The following is a 16,783-nucleotide window of genomic DNA, read 5'->3' on the forward strand; positions in this document are numbered from 1 at the left end:
TGGCGAAATTGTTGTCATAACCATTCATACGACAGGCTAACACCTGGTACTCTTCTCGTATCTCTTCCTGGTATTCTCTTCCTTTTAGCCGTGAGATTAAGTCGAGTGAATGTCTCTTCCAGCACATGTACCTCAATTTTCGCTTCCCACATATTGTTGGTCAATCTCAATGTCGCTACGAAGCCTTTCCTAGAGTAATAATTGATAATGTTCTTCTCAGGTGTGCAGCCGGATCATAACGTCATCTTGACACAATATTTCAACGGTCCACCTGGCCGCCATCTTCAGGTGAGAGTGCTGGTGCACGATCTCGCCGGAACCCGGCCACATCCTGGGGGATGTTTTCAGAATGAGATTTTAACTCTGCAGCGGAGTATGCACTGATATGAATCTTACTGGCAGATTAAAGCTGTGTGCCGGACCGAGACTCGAAGTCGGGACCTTTGCCTTTCGCGGGCAAGTGCTCTACCATCTGAGCTACCCAAGCACGACAGTTGGTTCCCTGGTACGACTAAATCGTGCGCGGCTTGTTATTTCGCCAGTTACGGCTGCAGTTAGCTTGTTCTAGAAAGACGTTGCATATTTTTGTCCTTTTCATCCATCTGTTGAAAATCGATGCAAGAACATAAATATAAAAGATGAAGTAAGTTACAAATTTCGACTTCAGAGGCTGACAACTGCCCGATGATGATATAAATTGTCGAAACTAGTCACATCATAGTAGGAGCCCTAAGTACGGTTTTTAACAGGGTGAACGTTTGTGACTTCGCTGACATTCCCAGCGTATTAACCGACGATAGGCTTGTCGGGATGCAGCCGAACCATACATTCATCTAGACGCAATCTTTCAACATTCCCTCTGCCCGCCATCTTCACGTGGGACCGCTGTTTGCTATTCTCGCCGCCGGCCGAAGTGGATGAGCGGTTCTAGGCGCTACAGTCTGGACCCGTGCGACCGCTACGGTCGCAGGTTCGAATCCTGCCTCGGGCATGGATGTGTGTGATGTCCTTAGGTTAGTTAGGTTTAAGTAGTTCTAAGTTCTAGGGGACTGATGACCTCTGAAATAAAGTCCCATAGTGCTCAGAGCCATTTGAACCACTTTTTGCTATTCTTGCCGGAACTGCTTCATACATTAAACGGCGGCTGTTATATAAGCAGTGAAAAACAAACAGCGCGCGTGACTCTGCCAGCGTTTACCACTTGTGTCTCAATAGCGACTCCTGGTACACTGATACTACACACCAGGCCTCCATCCTTATACCACAACACTCCTACCCTCTTCAACGATCAATCTTTTCCTCTTCAAGAAGCGAGTCTCTATATCAGGGCAGGTACTCCCACTTTTAGTGGGAAGAAAGTGCTTGCTTTAAATAGCAGTCTTTGGGTATCAAGTTTTAAATGTTTTTTAATGTGCTCTTATTTGTTTCGTTTTACCTTTTTATTACTGTTTTAGCTTATAATTCAAGAAGTCATATATCTTGTATATATAAAAACTTCCATTTTATTTTCATCTTTACAAAGTTTTGAATTCATTATAAATACCCAACCTTTCTGTTTCATGTTTCTTTCGTCTCCTTTAGTTTTTGTTGCCAACTGGCTGAAGAGCGGGTTTGTCCGTATCACTGACAGCCGGCCTACCCGCCCATATGATACGCGGCGGGATGAAATAACAGTAAGGAAAAAGATAAGCTATGAAGCAGTTTCGATAAGATAACAAAACAGCTGTCTCACCTGAAGATAACGGGCACATGAGACCTGAAGATGACAGTCATATGGACCACTGAAATACTGTGTCTAGATGAGTGTATGATCGAGCTGCATACCCGACAAGAAAATCTTTGTGAACATTTTATGATGATTACAGAAGTCGAAACCACCTGTACCTATGCAAGAAACAACAATTTCGACTCCATTCTAAGGAAAAGTACTTTTAGTCCTCCTGTTCCTATAGACACTGTTCGTAAATAAATCGTAGTACAAAATTTAGAAAAGAGTGAAAAAAATTTACGTTTACCATAAGATGATAAAAATTCGTAAGTCGGACCAAACGTGTAGTCGGAACAGGACAGTAAATAAACAGAAGTTTTAATGTCTTTCGTATGAAACCGGCTAACAAGCCCGTTAAATATACGTGCACGAACACACTAATAGCCTTTAAATACTCTTACAAACGTAAATATATACACGCATAAACACTGGTTCTCAACATATATAGAGTATGATGCACTGTGTCTCGCACGTCTGGTCCTCAACATCCCCTCCGACCACCTCAATTACATTTTACATGGGTCCCGTCAATCGTTTGTTGCTGATTACGGGTCAGTTCCTTTGAATATGACCGATGTCCTTTTAGACTATTTAAGTGCACCATTTTTGGTGACCACGAAGTGTTTTAATTGAACGAGAGTCAGCAGCCAAACCAAAATTTCTGAATTACAGCAATCTGCTGCATTGGCTGCCGTTAGTTGTAATAAAATATCCTTTCATTTCGGATTGACCACTGCTGCATGGTTTCGGCTGTGTACAGCCATTTTCTACGGGCTCTGAAATACACTCCTGGAAATGGAAAAAAGAACACATTGACACCGGTGTGTCAGACCCACCATACTTGCTCCGGACACTGTGAGAGGGCTGTACAAGCAATGATCACACGCACGGCACAGCGGACACACCAGGAACCGCGGTGTTGGCCGTCGAATGGCGCTAGCTGCGCAGCATTTGTGCACCGCCGCCGTCAGTGTCAGCCAGTTTGCCGTGGCATACGGAGCTCCATCGCAGTCTTTAACACTGGTAGCATGCCGCGACAGCGTGGACGTGAACCGTATGTGCAGTTGACGGACTTTGAGCGAGGGCGTATAGTGGGCATGCGGGAGGCCGGGTGGACGTACCGCCGAATTCCTCAACACGTGGGGCGTGAGGTCTCCACCGTACATCGATGTTGTCGCCAGTGGTCGGCGGAAGGTGCACGTGCCCGTCGATCTGGGACCGGACCGCAGCGACGCACGGATGCACGCCAAGACCGTAGGATCCTACGCAGTGCCGTAGGGGACCGCACCGCCACTTCCCAGCAAATTAGGGACACTGTTGCTCCTGGGGTATCGGCGAGGACCATTCGCAACCGTCTCCATGAAGCTGGGCTACGGTCCCGCACACTGTTAGGCCGTCTTCCGCTCACGCCCCAACATCGTGCAGCCCGCCTCCAGTGGTGTCGCGACAGGCGTGAATGGAGGGACGAATGGAGATGTGTCGTCTTCAGCGGTGAGAGTCGCTTCTGCCTTGGTGCCAATGATGGTCGTATGCGTGTTTGGCGCCGTGCAGGTGAGCGCCACAATCAGGACTGCATACGACCGAGGCACACAGGGCCAACACCTGGCATCATGGTGTGGGGAGCGATCTCCTACACTGGCCGTACACCACTGGTGATCGTCGAGGGGACACTGAATAGTGCACGGTACATCCAAACCGTCATCGAACCCATCGTTCTACCATTCCTAGACCGGCAAGGGAACTTGCTGTTCCAACAGGACAATACACGTCCGCATGTATCCCGTGCCACCCAACGTGCTCTAGAAGGTGTAAGTCAACTACCCTGGCCAGCAAGATCTCCGGATCTGTCCCCCATTGAGCATGTTTGGGACTGGATGAAGCGTCGTCTCACGCGGTCTGCACGTCCAGCACGAACGCTGGTCCAACTGAGGCGCCAGGTGGAAATGGCATGGCAAGCCGTTCCACAGGACTACATCCAGCATCTCTACGATCGTCTCCATGGGAGAATAGCAGCCTGGATTGCTGCGAAAGGTGGATATACACTGTACTAGTGCCGACATTGTGCATGCTCTGTTGCCTGTGTCTATGTGCCTGTGGTTCTGTCAGTGTGATCATGTGATGTATCTGACCCCAGGAATGTGTCAATAAAGTTTCCCCTTCCTGGGACAATGAATTCACGGTGTTCTTATGTCAATTTCCAGGAGTGTAAATACAACTGTGAGATAGTTGAAATACAAAATAAAACAACCATTGGGTGTTTGATCGGAAGTATAATCAATGAAAAAGAAAAGACGATTTAAAAGACATGACACGTCAAATAGACGTATTTGAGTTACAATCAAAACACTAGTCTAGTCTTAGCTTGCTACCACTTTTTCGACTGGTCTAGCAGTGAAATTGAACGCAAATGCTTCTGCAGACAATGGCTCCTGACTGGTGGAAGCTGTCGGCGTCGGCGGCGCTGGTGGCGGTGACTCTGGTGCTCCTGTGGTGGCGCCGCTACGCCACCAAGTTCTCCAGGGCCGGCGTGCCGTCCCTGCCGCCGCTGCCCGTGGTGGGGAACATGCTGGACGTGGTGCTCAGCAGGAAGGCCATGCCCGAGGTCGTGGTGGACATGTACAGGCACTTCCAGAAACACCCCTACGCTGGATTCTACACGTTCGCAAAGTCTCTGGTCTTGGTGAGGGATCCTGATCTCATCAGGTCCATCACTGTCAAGGACTTTGACCACTTCACTGACCACGTCGACTTTCTGAACACCGACAAGGGTCATCCAGTCCAACAGCGGATGCTGATTTTCATGAAAGGTGAGACTTTGTTTCCATTGCTTCATACCATTGTACGACGTTTTATTTTCAAGCAGCTCCGTGGCAGACGTTATTAGAAACCTATATTCTAAGCTGCGCCTCTCTTTCAGTGATTTGGTACGTGGCTGTAAAATGAAAACTCGTGTCGGATTGTTTCCCGCGCACTAGAAATTTAATATAAAAATTACGCTTTGAACTACTTTCTAATCAGCGTGGTTTTGGCAAGCACCGCTTGTGCGAGACCTAACTTGCCTTCTTCTCAAACAATATACTGCGAACTATGAAGAAAGGCAACAGGTAGATTCCACATTTCTAGATTTCCGGAAAGCATTTGACACGGTGCCCCATGTCAGGTTGTTAACGAAGATACGAGCACACGGAATAGTTTCACAGATATGTGACTGGCTCGAACACTTCTTGGGTTTTAGAACCCAGCGTGCTGTCCTCGACGGCGCGTGTTCATCAGAAACAAGGGTATCGTCAGGAGTGCCCCATGGAAAGTGTGGCAGGACCGCTGTTGCTCTCTATATACGTAAATGATTTAGCGGATAGAGTGGGCAGAAATCTGCGGTTGTTTGTTGATAATGCTGTCGTGTACTGCAACGTATCGAAGTTGAGTGACTCTACGAGGGTACAAGACGACGTAGACAAAGTTTGTAGTTGGTGTGGTCAAATGGCATCCGTCTCTAAATCTAGACAAATGTAAGTTACTGCCGATGAGCAGAAAAACAAATCCATGATGTTCGGATACAGCATTAGCCGTGGCCTGCTTGATACACGTACGTCGTTTGAGTATCTGGGCAGAAGGCTGCAAAGCGATATGAAATGGAACTGCGATAGCGACGGCGAATGGTCGACTTCGGTTTATTGGGAGAATTTTATGAAAGTGTGGATCATCTGTGGAAGAGACCTCGTATAGGACGCTAGTCTGACCAGTTCTTGAGTACTGCTCGAGTGTTTGGGATCCGTACCAGGTCTGATTAAAGAGAGACAGCTAAGCAATTCGAAGGCGGACTGCTAAGTTTGTTACCGTAGGTTCGAACAACACGCAAGTGTTTCGAAGATGGTTTGAGAACTCAAGTGGGAATCTCTGGAGGGAAGGCGACATTCTCTCCGAGAAATACAATCGCAAAAATTTAGAGAACCAGCGTTTGAAGCTTTCTGCGGAAGGATTCTGCTGCCGCCAGTATACATTGCGCGTAAGGATCACGAAACTAAGATGCGAGAAATTACAGATCATACGAAGGCGTATAGCCCTTTCTTTACCGAATTTCGAAGTTTTGAGAAAAAAAAATATCTGCATTCGTTTTTACACTTATTTAGGTGCATAAATGAAAAATATGATATAATCTTTTTTTATATGTTTTATTCCAAAAATTTTTGAATGTTACTTTTAAGCAACAGTGGTTCTTACAGGTAGTGACATTATAGAAACAAAATTCAATAAACATGGGTTCATTTAAGCAAAATATTGGTTTATACATCACATTTTACAGCTTAGAAGTCTATGCACAGCATTTTTATTATTGACAATGTGGTGATGACTAATTTTCCTTTGAGTAATTAACAAATTCAACTCTGTGTATAAGTAAAAATTTGAAATTTTTGTACTGCAAACATTTCACTGTTTAACTTTCACGTATCTTGTCAGGCATCAGTGTGTGTTGTATCTTCTCCTTATGAAGTTATTATATTCCATGAAAGATGTGGAAACACTTCTTATTTACTGTGAGACACAGATGCACTTTACACATGGTGCAAAAAATTTGTGTAGTAGATTTAATCCAAACTTGACATCGACCTTCCTTATCTACCATATCTGCAAAGTGTTCGAACCCATCAAAAGGCACATCCATAACTGGAGCTGCACATACAGTCCTTTTTGCTGCAGGAGTCCTTGTCAACATTTCAGAACTTGGTCTTCCTCTCTTCTTTTGGGAACCTGATTTCCCCCCAAGCAGTAGACCTGCAGCAGTATTAGCTTGGAACTGCAGGAGTGACATCTTTGAGGTTTTGCCACGTTGGACCATATGTCGTCGGTGGAGTAGCCATCCATTGACAACTGCTGCAGACAAACACCAGTACACAATGCGCATATACCACTTCCGTGACCTCAAGTTGATACGGTATAGTTCTATCAACATGTCACCAACGTCCACGCCCCCCATATGTTTGTTGTACTTTTCCACTATATAAGGTCTAGGTATATCAATGAATTTCTTTTCAGTTGCAGAATAGCGTCTACATGTTGCCATGGGCTCATCACAAGCATATGTTGACACGAAATTCATACATTTTCTGTCAAACCAGCGTACTAAAGCTTCATTGTTTATTGTCTCCGCTCTCCAGTCACAGGAGCCACGTCCAGTTTTCTTGAGCTCCACTTTAGTTTTCAAGGGACATTTTCCCATCCTGTCTGTCCTGATAGTGCCACAGAATTCAATGCCCCATTCTTTCAGGGCAATTGCTAATGGTATAGACGAAAACCAACTATCAGCAAACACTTTGAAATGCTGTTTCTCTGGCAATGTTTCCGTCAATACCAAAACAATATCCCCAGACAAACCTAATCCTTTACCACTGCAGGTGTTTTTGACAGCATAAATTTCAAAATCATACATCATGCCTGAAGCACCAGCTCTCGTAAAAGATTTGTAGCCCCACTTGTGAGGCTTATTTCTTACGTAGTGTTTCAAACCGCTTCTACCCTTGAATGGTATTATCTGTTCATCAACAGCTTGGTATTCTTCTGCAGGGAGTGTCTTCAATCATGACTGCAATGCAGATAAAAGTGGGCGAATCTTGAAGAGTTTGTCACGATTACTATTAGCTTCAGGCAAGTCTTGATTATTGACAACATGAAAATACCACAGTAGCTGGAAGAAGCGAGTTCTGCTCATCACAACAGCTATTGGTGAATACCTACGCTCATTCGACCAGTATAAATGAATGGAAGGCATTTTGATTATGCCCATGTGCAGTAAAATACCAACAAACTGCTCCATTTCGTTTTTGCTCGTCTGCAAAGAAACTGAATCTTTCTGCAAAGCATACATATTGGACTGCTCAACAATAAGTTCAAATACGTCATCATTCATAAATATTTTATAATATTGCAAAGGTGTCATTTCCTCTACTGGTGGTGGTGGAAGTGATCCTTTCCATTCTGTGTCTTGTACCACAAAATCAGTTTTTCTAAATTTATAATCATTACGCTTACATTTATGTTTTACTTGCTGCTGCTGCTGCTGCCCCTTCAGATGTATTGTTGTCGTTTGCATCTGATTTTGGCTGAGAATCAATAACTTTACCACTCCTGACAGCATCAGCCCGAAATTTAAAGATATTGACGTCTAAAATACGTAATTATACTTTTGTACTTTCTCAATATTGTTACTTCTGTTAGTGATCCTTACCTTTGGAAATTCATATTCTGTCTCTTGCTCCTCTCTAATTGCCGAAATTTCAGCTCCATTATCCTTTTCCACCATCTGAATGAAATTCATAACAGCTGCTTGGGAAATAGATTGAGAATTTTCATCAATTTCGACAGTTTCATCTTTATCTTCGACCCCAACATCTGATATATCCCCATCAGGGACATCAATGTATGCATTGAACTCATTATCGGGTAAATTCGTAATATATTCTAGGTCAGCATCAGTCAAAAAGCCAGACATAGTGACGCAATATTTAAAAAGTGTCTACAATGTGATTTTATACCTGCAAAGCAAAATTTCGAACACCTATATCAATAGATTTGTAAAGCGAGTCATTATATTACGGAATTTCCACTCAATTCCACTGTTGCTTGAAGCAACATAAAGTTTTTCGCAGTTTATCTTATCTGGAAATCATTATGCAAGTCAAATGTTTGATGTACTTACGCAGGAAAGATTGTCACAACAAATTATAATTATTTCACTGGAAACGAAAGTGCAAAACTTACATATTTTACGCGTTTTTTATCATCAATTCTTCACAATGAAGACTGCAGCAACTAGTCACGCTCAACAATTGTTATTTCTTCCCGCACGTTAGTTCCTGCCATTTGTTGTCAGGAACAGTCACTACTGGCATGGAACTTCAAAAATGTTCAAAAAATGTTCAAATGTGTGTGAAATCTTACGGGACTGAACTGCTAAGGTCATCAGTCCCTAAGCTTACACACAACCTAAATTATCCTAAGGACAAACACACACACGCATGCCCGAGGGAGGACTCGAACCTCTGCCGGGATCAGCCGCACAGTCCATGACTGCAGCGACTTAGACCGCTTGGCTAATCGCGCGCGGCCATAGAGCTTCAAACAAACAGTGGCAAAGAGTAGTTAAAATCGGTTTGATGCAAAATACATCAATAGAAAGACGATGTTTCTTATAAGCTACGCTCGTAAAGAAAGGGATAGACAGTCTCTTTTCCCTTGTTCTATTTGCAAGTGGAACAAGAAAGGGTACCCTCCGCCATGCACCATACGGTGGCTGTAAATGAAAATGTAATGTTGCTTGAGGCAGTTTAGTTCTTACGTATAAGTAACTTTTTCCACAAATATGAGTGTATACTTTAATCACAAATATTATAACTGGCTAAGAGGAAACTAATCAATTAAAGTTGACCGAAGAATACGAGAAAATAATGAAGTCGAAATTATAGCCCAACATAGCATAGACTCGCTTTCTAAAAGCATTCTCGTAGCCATGTTCCATGGAGAATAGCACAACAAGTTTTTTTGTATTTCTAGAGATGCAAGATAGAGTGTTGTTGGTGGTAACTGGTTGGTCGAGAAACTCCGAGCTGATCTTTTTTGTTTAGTGTTCCTAAATTTGTGTGACCTACTTAGTCTACGTTCGCATCAATATAAGGATGTCAGAAATACGAATTTTATAGCCATATACCATTCAGAGCCAGCCAATCTCCTTTATTTTGGGGATAAACGCTAAATTCCCGAACATACCAGTTATCTCATGAACAAAATGTCCGTGATCCTGAATTTCTTATTAAAAATCACACTTTTGCTTTCCTTAAGAACATAGTTGTCCGTTACGAGGGAAGTATACTTTTTCACATTCATACTTGTAACACGAACTAACAAATCATACTAAACAAACAAATAGATTGGGCACACAGATTCGTAAAGTAGTGAGGGGTGCTTGACAGGAAGGGCACATCGTTCACAATGTTTTATTCTTGCAGGAAAAGAATGGCACGACATGCGGGCGACACTAAGTCCTGCATTCACGTCGAAGAAAATGAGAAACATGTTCCTGCTGATAGCAGAGATAGGGCAGCAGGTGGTCGAATACATAACAAAGGAATGTGCCAAGGTCGAAGGTGAGTACCTCTTGCAGCATCCACGTTTTGTCAAATTTATCTCTATAGTTTCTGTCGTCTTCAACCACCATAAGCCCTGTTCGTGTTTTGGCAACATTTGTGTTTTCTGTTGCTACAGATACTCATTCTGAGAGAAAGAAAGCTAATGACAATAAATGAATGTTATCCTCCCAAAATGGGTAATGGAAATTTAATCAAACTTGCTTTTGTGTGGAGGTTATTGGAATTAGTTCTAAACCACTATTAGGCAACTGAGTTAATGTTTAGCGCGTAAGCTGCTACCACGTCAACAGAATCGTCAGTCAGTATTTGGATATGGTCACAGATATGGTGCTGTAAGAAAAACTCAAATAGAACTGAACTGGTTATGTGATACGACCGTTATTATTCAATAAATACATAAAGAAGAATTAACGATACTAGTTAAATGTTAAAACTATGATTCTGACGGGACTGTAAGCTATCCTCAAAAATTAAAATTTATTTGTGCATCTGGACAGTCCAACTAGCTTGTAGCCTGAGCAGAATCAAAAATTCACTGCAGCTGTGAAACTGAAAGTAACTGGTAGTGTTTGTTACTGCATCGTGGCCACTCTTAGCGAACACCACAGTTGTCTACAAGAAGTTAATGAATAATGTAAACCGCTTCTGGTCAACTATTATACATTTACAATAAGGAAGCATCATTAAAGGTTCGTTAAAAGTGCAAAAGTATCTATAGGTGTTCAGTTATTGGTACACTATTAAATAGTGCTCAAGTGACGCCAGTTTACAACAATATCCATAATCAGAGGGAAAGATTCGATTGTTTTCACCACAGCACTACCGATCAATCACCGGCAGTTCTGCGGCATCAGATATCACACAGAGAGTCAGTGAAACAATTCCAGTGAACTGTAATTCCTCAGTGAAGTTAAATCTCCTACCAAAATCTCGTCTGATCTATAGTTGAGGTATGTTCGTCAGAATGGGAAAGTTAACCAGTACTGACTAATGAGAGGCGTGTAGAAGATACAAAGAACAGCTGCACGCGCTACCGCGGATTCGCCTAGACAACTATTCTATTGAAAATATGTGTCATATTTTTGTTTTCTGACATGTTCTAGGTTTTCGAGAATCACTACTGATCTACGGAATGAAAATGTACGTATTTATCAATAGATTTAAGAATATCAGGGGCATACTCAGCTAATTATAGATGGGACTGGGGGACGCTACAAAAAAGATGATGTGCGTCGCTGATAGCCCATGATCTGGTGTACATCTATTCCAAAAATTTAAATGATTTCTCGTAGACAAACAGATATGCACACGGACCTCAGGCAAAAGTAACCGAAGGAAATCCGTGTAGTTATTTTGAAGAAGGGTTCATGTTGTTGTCTCTTTCACTCGTTCTACGTAATCAGTATTTCACTAATTTCATGATAAGTGAAACGAGAAGAGTCGAGAAGTCGTTGTGTTGGTAGTACGCGCTAACTGCATTGAGGAAGTCTATGACCGTGGAGAGCCAATGTTCATCGGTGCAGTATCGTTTAGTGGCCAGTACCTCCTGGACTCGACATCTCTCCATGCACAGAATTCACTGTTGACGTTTGCTCATTAACCTGAAAATTGCTTTGGTGTGGCTACCGTTTCCTATTACTCGCCAGCTATTCAGTTCAGCGTAACTGGTGGATCTTCTATCGTCGACGATTCGCCATGTATACTCATATCTAGAGCTGCAGCAGTGATTCTTCCCATATTTTCAATTATTGTTTTTCAGCAATGATATGTAACTTGTACCCAGTATCTCTTCGTTTCATAACGTTCTTCATTAGACTTTTTTTCTCGTCGATTCTTCGTAGGACGTCTTCATTCTTACTCTGCCAACCCTTCAATCTACAGGCACCTCTGACATCACATTTCAAAGACCTCAAATCATTTCATTTCTGTCACCTCAACTGTGCATGTTTTGCAGCCACACAGAGCTGTGCTCCAAATCGTTACAGTTGGCGGAGCGGCAGTGTTGCAGGATCGCCACTTCTAATCCAAAGCTGGATGCTCAGGAAGCTGTGATATAGGATGACCAGTGGCGTGGCGAACACAGAGTCAAGAATGCTTACTCAACGACGAAATCCTTTTGTTATTGGGTGCTTCCATACAGAAGGCTGAGAGCTGTGGCCGAAATGTTAAGCTAGCAGCTCAGCCAACATTCAAGTGATGACTGGCGTAAAGAACGTGCCAGTCGAATGCACAGCTGTGCTGGAATCGCGCAACCGCTGTCCTGAGACCATACATACTCCCTACATCTACACGTGTTATGACAGGTACCAGGTTGCCACCATGTAGTCGGCTGTGGAAACGCCACGTTGTGCTGCAGCGAATAGCAACCCAACCACTCTGTGGTGACAAAACGCCATATTGAGGGTTACTGTACAAGCACTGTTGTCGTGGACAGCTGGGGGTTTACGTCGGTGGATGGCCCTCATACTCCTCGGCTGGCTGCGAGGTTCTGCCTGAGGCTGCTGCCGTAACAAAACACAGCTTTTCTTTAAATTCTTCTGGTCTCAGGTCTTACATTTTGGGTATGATTGTAGCTTTTTCTTATTAGAGAAAGCTGTTTTGTCTTATGCAATCTTTGCTTTTTCCTTCTTTACTTGTTCTACATCCGAGACAGCAAAAGCCGCACGCCTCTTCCAAAGCATCGTGTCCAAGTTTAACACTTATCCATTCTGGTTGTGGACCTGCTGCCCATACGTCTACAAAATTTTACTTTGTGTTTGTGTGCATTTTACAGCCTTCAGCTAGTAGATTTCCCATATCGTTAAGCCCGAGCGGTTCTAGGCACTAAAGTCTGGAACCGCGCGACCGTTACGGTCGCAGGTTTGAATTCTGCCTCGGGCATGGATGTGTGTGATGTCCTTAGGTTAGTTATGTTTAAGTAGTTCTAAGTTCTAGGGGCCTGATGACGTCAGAAGTTAAGTCCCATAGTGCTCAGAACATATCGTTAAGTGGCCAGAATGAGATTATCACTCTGCAGCGGAGTATGCGCTGATATGAAACTTCCTGACAGATTAAAACTGTATACCAGGCCGAGACTCGAACTCGGGACCTTTGCCTTTCGCGGGCAAGTGCTCCCCCAGGCTGTGGCTAAGTCATGTCACCGCAATATCCTTTCTTTCAGGAGTGCTAGTTCTGCAAGGTCCGCAGGAGAGCTTCTGTAAAGTTTGGAAGGTAGGAGACGGGGTACTGGCAGAAGTAGAGCTGTGAGGACGGGGCGTGAGTCGTGCTTGGGTAGCTCAGTTGGTAGAGCACTTCCCCGCGAAAGGCAAAGGTCCCGAGTTCGAGTCTCGGCCTGGCACACAGTTTTAATCTGTCAGGAAGTTTCATATCGTTAAGTGTTTGACTCAGTTGTTATTAATTTAAGTAACTACTTCTACTTCTCCTGATTTTCTGTACGTGACACACAGCTCTCAAATCGAGACAGTCTTTTACTTCCCTCATCCCAGTAAAGATAAAAAATCAGTCGTCAGCTGCACAAGGGAACATTTGTTTCGTTCACGTTTAAACTGTCATCTTCAGAAGTAAAATAGGCTCAAACCATTAGCGAACCAACGTCAAAATAAGAACTGGACGCCGCGCGGCGTAGCTGCGTAGTCTATAGCGCCTCCCGCTAGAGGTTCGAGTCCTCACTCGGGCCTAGGTGTGTGTGTTGTCTTTAGCGTACGTTAGTTTAAGTAGTGTGTCAGCCTAGGGACCGATGACCTCAGCAGTATCGTCCCACTTATAAAGAGAGAGAGAGAGAGAGAGAGAGAGAAGAAGAAAAAGAAGAATTGGACGGTAGTGTTCTACAAAGGATTAGCCAAAAATACATATACGAGTATAAAGCTAGTATATTAAAAGCGAATGTACAAAGATTGAACAGTAGAAGTAAAACAGGTTTGTTAAAACAGCTGTAAAACAGTTAAGCTTAAGAGCCACGTCATGCCTGTGCTACAGGACCAAAAAAACAGAGTGACATCGCTAAAGATATATGTTACGTGCGATTAATGGCAAACAATTAACTACCAAATTCCACATCGTTCACAGTACGTGCGACAGAAATCAACCACCAGACTCATGACATCAACGGCGTCGAAGACACCTACAGGGTGGGAGCGCTATCGTACATGCAAACTGTAATAAATTCTGTAAGTGAACTGCAGTCCCGACATCGACAGCAGGGTGTGGGCGCCGCCGAGTCGAGGCGTGCTGGAGGTGTCTGGAAGTTCACAAACCTCGGTAGGCGTTTAAGAAGTTAAGCGCCTGACGGTTCCACACTAAAAATAAGTATTAGTTCCTGGTTATACCAAGAAGACATCGTCAGAACAGAAAAATCTGTGTCACATAAACGCCATTAGTACATATTAGGCAGTGAAGATAACACAAAATTACTTTAAACTCTGTAAGCAAGCCGGCTTCCACTGTGTAATCAGGTATAACAAAAGTTGGAGATGAAGGAGGTCAGTGTAAGTCATTTAACAGAAAAGCTATACAGTCAAAAACATTCTATTTTCCAACGCGAGATGATCATGCAGCAAATCTCTAGCGTTAAGGTGGGAATGTTTATAAATTTCAATTTCTTCTGAAAGCTTCATTTTTCACCGTTTGTCGCCTATAAGCAAAATTTCCATATTAGGGAAAGAGTGTTTTTCAGTTTTAATAAGTTTTCCGAAAGTTAACTTGTAAGAATTCCCACCATTTTTGTTGAGTAAGTGCTCGCGAATACGGATTTTAAAAGCCCTAAATGCTTGCCCTATGTAAAAGCTCGAGCACACACTGCACTGAATTTTGTATATCCCAGATTTGTCGGTCGTAGTTCTCTCGTTATACTTATAAACAAGAACTTAGTGACATTATTAGTGGAAAACGCCCCATTGAGGTCACACTTTCTGAACAACTTGGTAATCCGATACGACGTGTCACCTAGGGAAGTAACTGTAAAATATTTCTTTCCAGTAACACCTTCTGTGCTAAGTAAAGAAGAATTGGTGTGCTTACTAGTTTCAACCTTATACATTATTTGCACAAGACCAGCCGGATACCCGTTGTTGATATCACTGTACTTGAGGTTGTTAAACTCTGTGGCAACAGCAGAGGGAGTAAGAGGAAATTCAAATACGCGGTCAATGACAGGAAGAAGCATGGATGATGCTGTCTGTCGTATTAGATTTCCTATGAATGTACAACTTTTTCCATCTACCAGCCGCAATTTCAAGTCGAGGAAACTAAGTTCATGGAACTGACTTTCTGTTTCGTACGTAAATTTGGTTTCCGGGTGGTAGCTGTTGAGAGAGTCACTAAGAGATATGAAATAATTCACATTACCTTTAAATATGGAGATGGTATCATCCACATATCGTCTGTAAAATGTAATATTACTAGCCAAACTAGGGTAAGATTTGAAAAGGCTTAGCCCGAAATGATTAATAAAAGCGTCAGCTTTAAAACCTGCGAGGCAGTTCCCCATAGCCAGGCCTTCATCTTGTTGAAATATCTGATCATTCAAGCTGAAATTATTATACTTGAGAATAATATCCAAAAATGTTATCATACTGTTAATTTCGTCAGAAGTCAATGTCTTGCACCTTGTTAAGTTTTCTCTAATAATGAGAATCGTTTCATTTGTCGGAATGCTGGTGTACAGGTTTGTGATATCAAGTGATGTAAAAAGATAGCGTCACTGGGAAAACATATTTTACAATTCCTTTGCTAGAGGACGTGTTGTAACTGATTGCCAAGTTGTTAAGGAAGTGTGACGTGAATGTGCTATTTTCCACTAATAATATGAATAAGTTCCTGTTTATGTGTAACGAGAGACGTACAACTGACAAATATTTCAAATCTGAGATTTACAAAATTTAATGCAGTGCGTGCTCAAGCTTTTACATAGGACAAGTAGGAAGGGCTTCTAAAATTCGTTTTCGCGAGCGCTTACTAAACAAAATGTTGAGATTTCTTACAAGTCAGCTTTCGCAGAACATCTTAAAACTGAAAACACACTTACTCCCCGCTGTCTTTGCTTGATATAGAAATTTTGCATATGGTCGACAAAGGTGCAAAGTGAATCTTTTAGAAGAAATTGAAATTTATAAACATTCCCACCTTAACGCTAAAGATTTGCTGAAAGATCATCTCGCATTGAAAAATAGATTAATGTAGGTTAATTCTTACAGAGAAGAAAACAGCAACCAGCCACTATTAATACTGCTATTTATTTACGTAAATAGCGCCGTTACCGGTTTCGAACTGGAAAGTTCATCATCAGACGGCTGTTCACATGATTTTCAAGATACACTTTACATTATACTCCGTTTTCGATTTTTTATTATTCCACTGTGGGGAAGTATTTTTGGTGTGTTGTTGCCGTCGAAAATTCCGCGCAATTTTGTTGCGAAGTTGCAGGATTGTATTTTTCGCATATTCCTTAATATATCCAGCATTTATGTAACTTGTACAGCACCATATTGTGCAAAGCACCACACAACACACACACACACACACACACACACACACACACACACACACACGAAAAAGAATTTGCCACATGTGAAGTTATCACAGAGATTAGAGATTTACAAACTCAACAGTGTCAGAGACATTCTCTCCCAGAGACATGACAATATACATTGTTTTTTGATTGTATAGCTTCTCTGTTAAATGACTTCCACTGACCTTCATGTGCAACTTGTGTTGTATCCCATTACACAGTTGAAGCTGGCTTGGTCGCAGATTTTAAAGTAATGTTATTTTATCTTTACTATCTAACACAGTATGCACTAACGGTGTTTCTGTAACATTGAATTTTCCATTCTGACGATGTCTTCTTGGTACAACCACGAACTACTACATATGTTTA

The 16,783-nt window shown here is 42.6% G+C and overlaps 1 protein-coding gene across 1 annotated transcript in view; it reads left to right on the top strand.

The window, feature by feature from the left end:
* LOC126458629 (cytochrome P450 9e2-like) overlaps positions 1-16,783 on the top strand; it is a 100,115-nt gene that overhangs the window by 14,690 nt on the left and 68,642 nt on the right. Inside the window, exons 2-3 of the mRNA XM_050095798.1 lie at positions 4,188-4,575; positions 9,769-9,906. Of these exons, the coding sequence (XP_049951755.1) occupies positions 4,191-4,575; positions 9,769-9,906 (523 nt within the window). The 5' untranslated portion in view covers positions 4,188-4,190. The remainder of the gene's footprint in view (positions 1-4,187; positions 4,576-9,768; positions 9,907-16,783) is intronic.

This window comes from Schistocerca serialis, chromosome 2, assembly GCF_023864345.2.
Source record: "Schistocerca serialis cubense isolate TAMUIC-IGC-003099 chromosome 2, iqSchSeri2.2, whole genome shotgun sequence".
Taxonomy (NCBI): Eukaryota; Metazoa; Arthropoda; class Insecta; order Orthoptera; family Acrididae; genus Schistocerca; species Schistocerca serialis.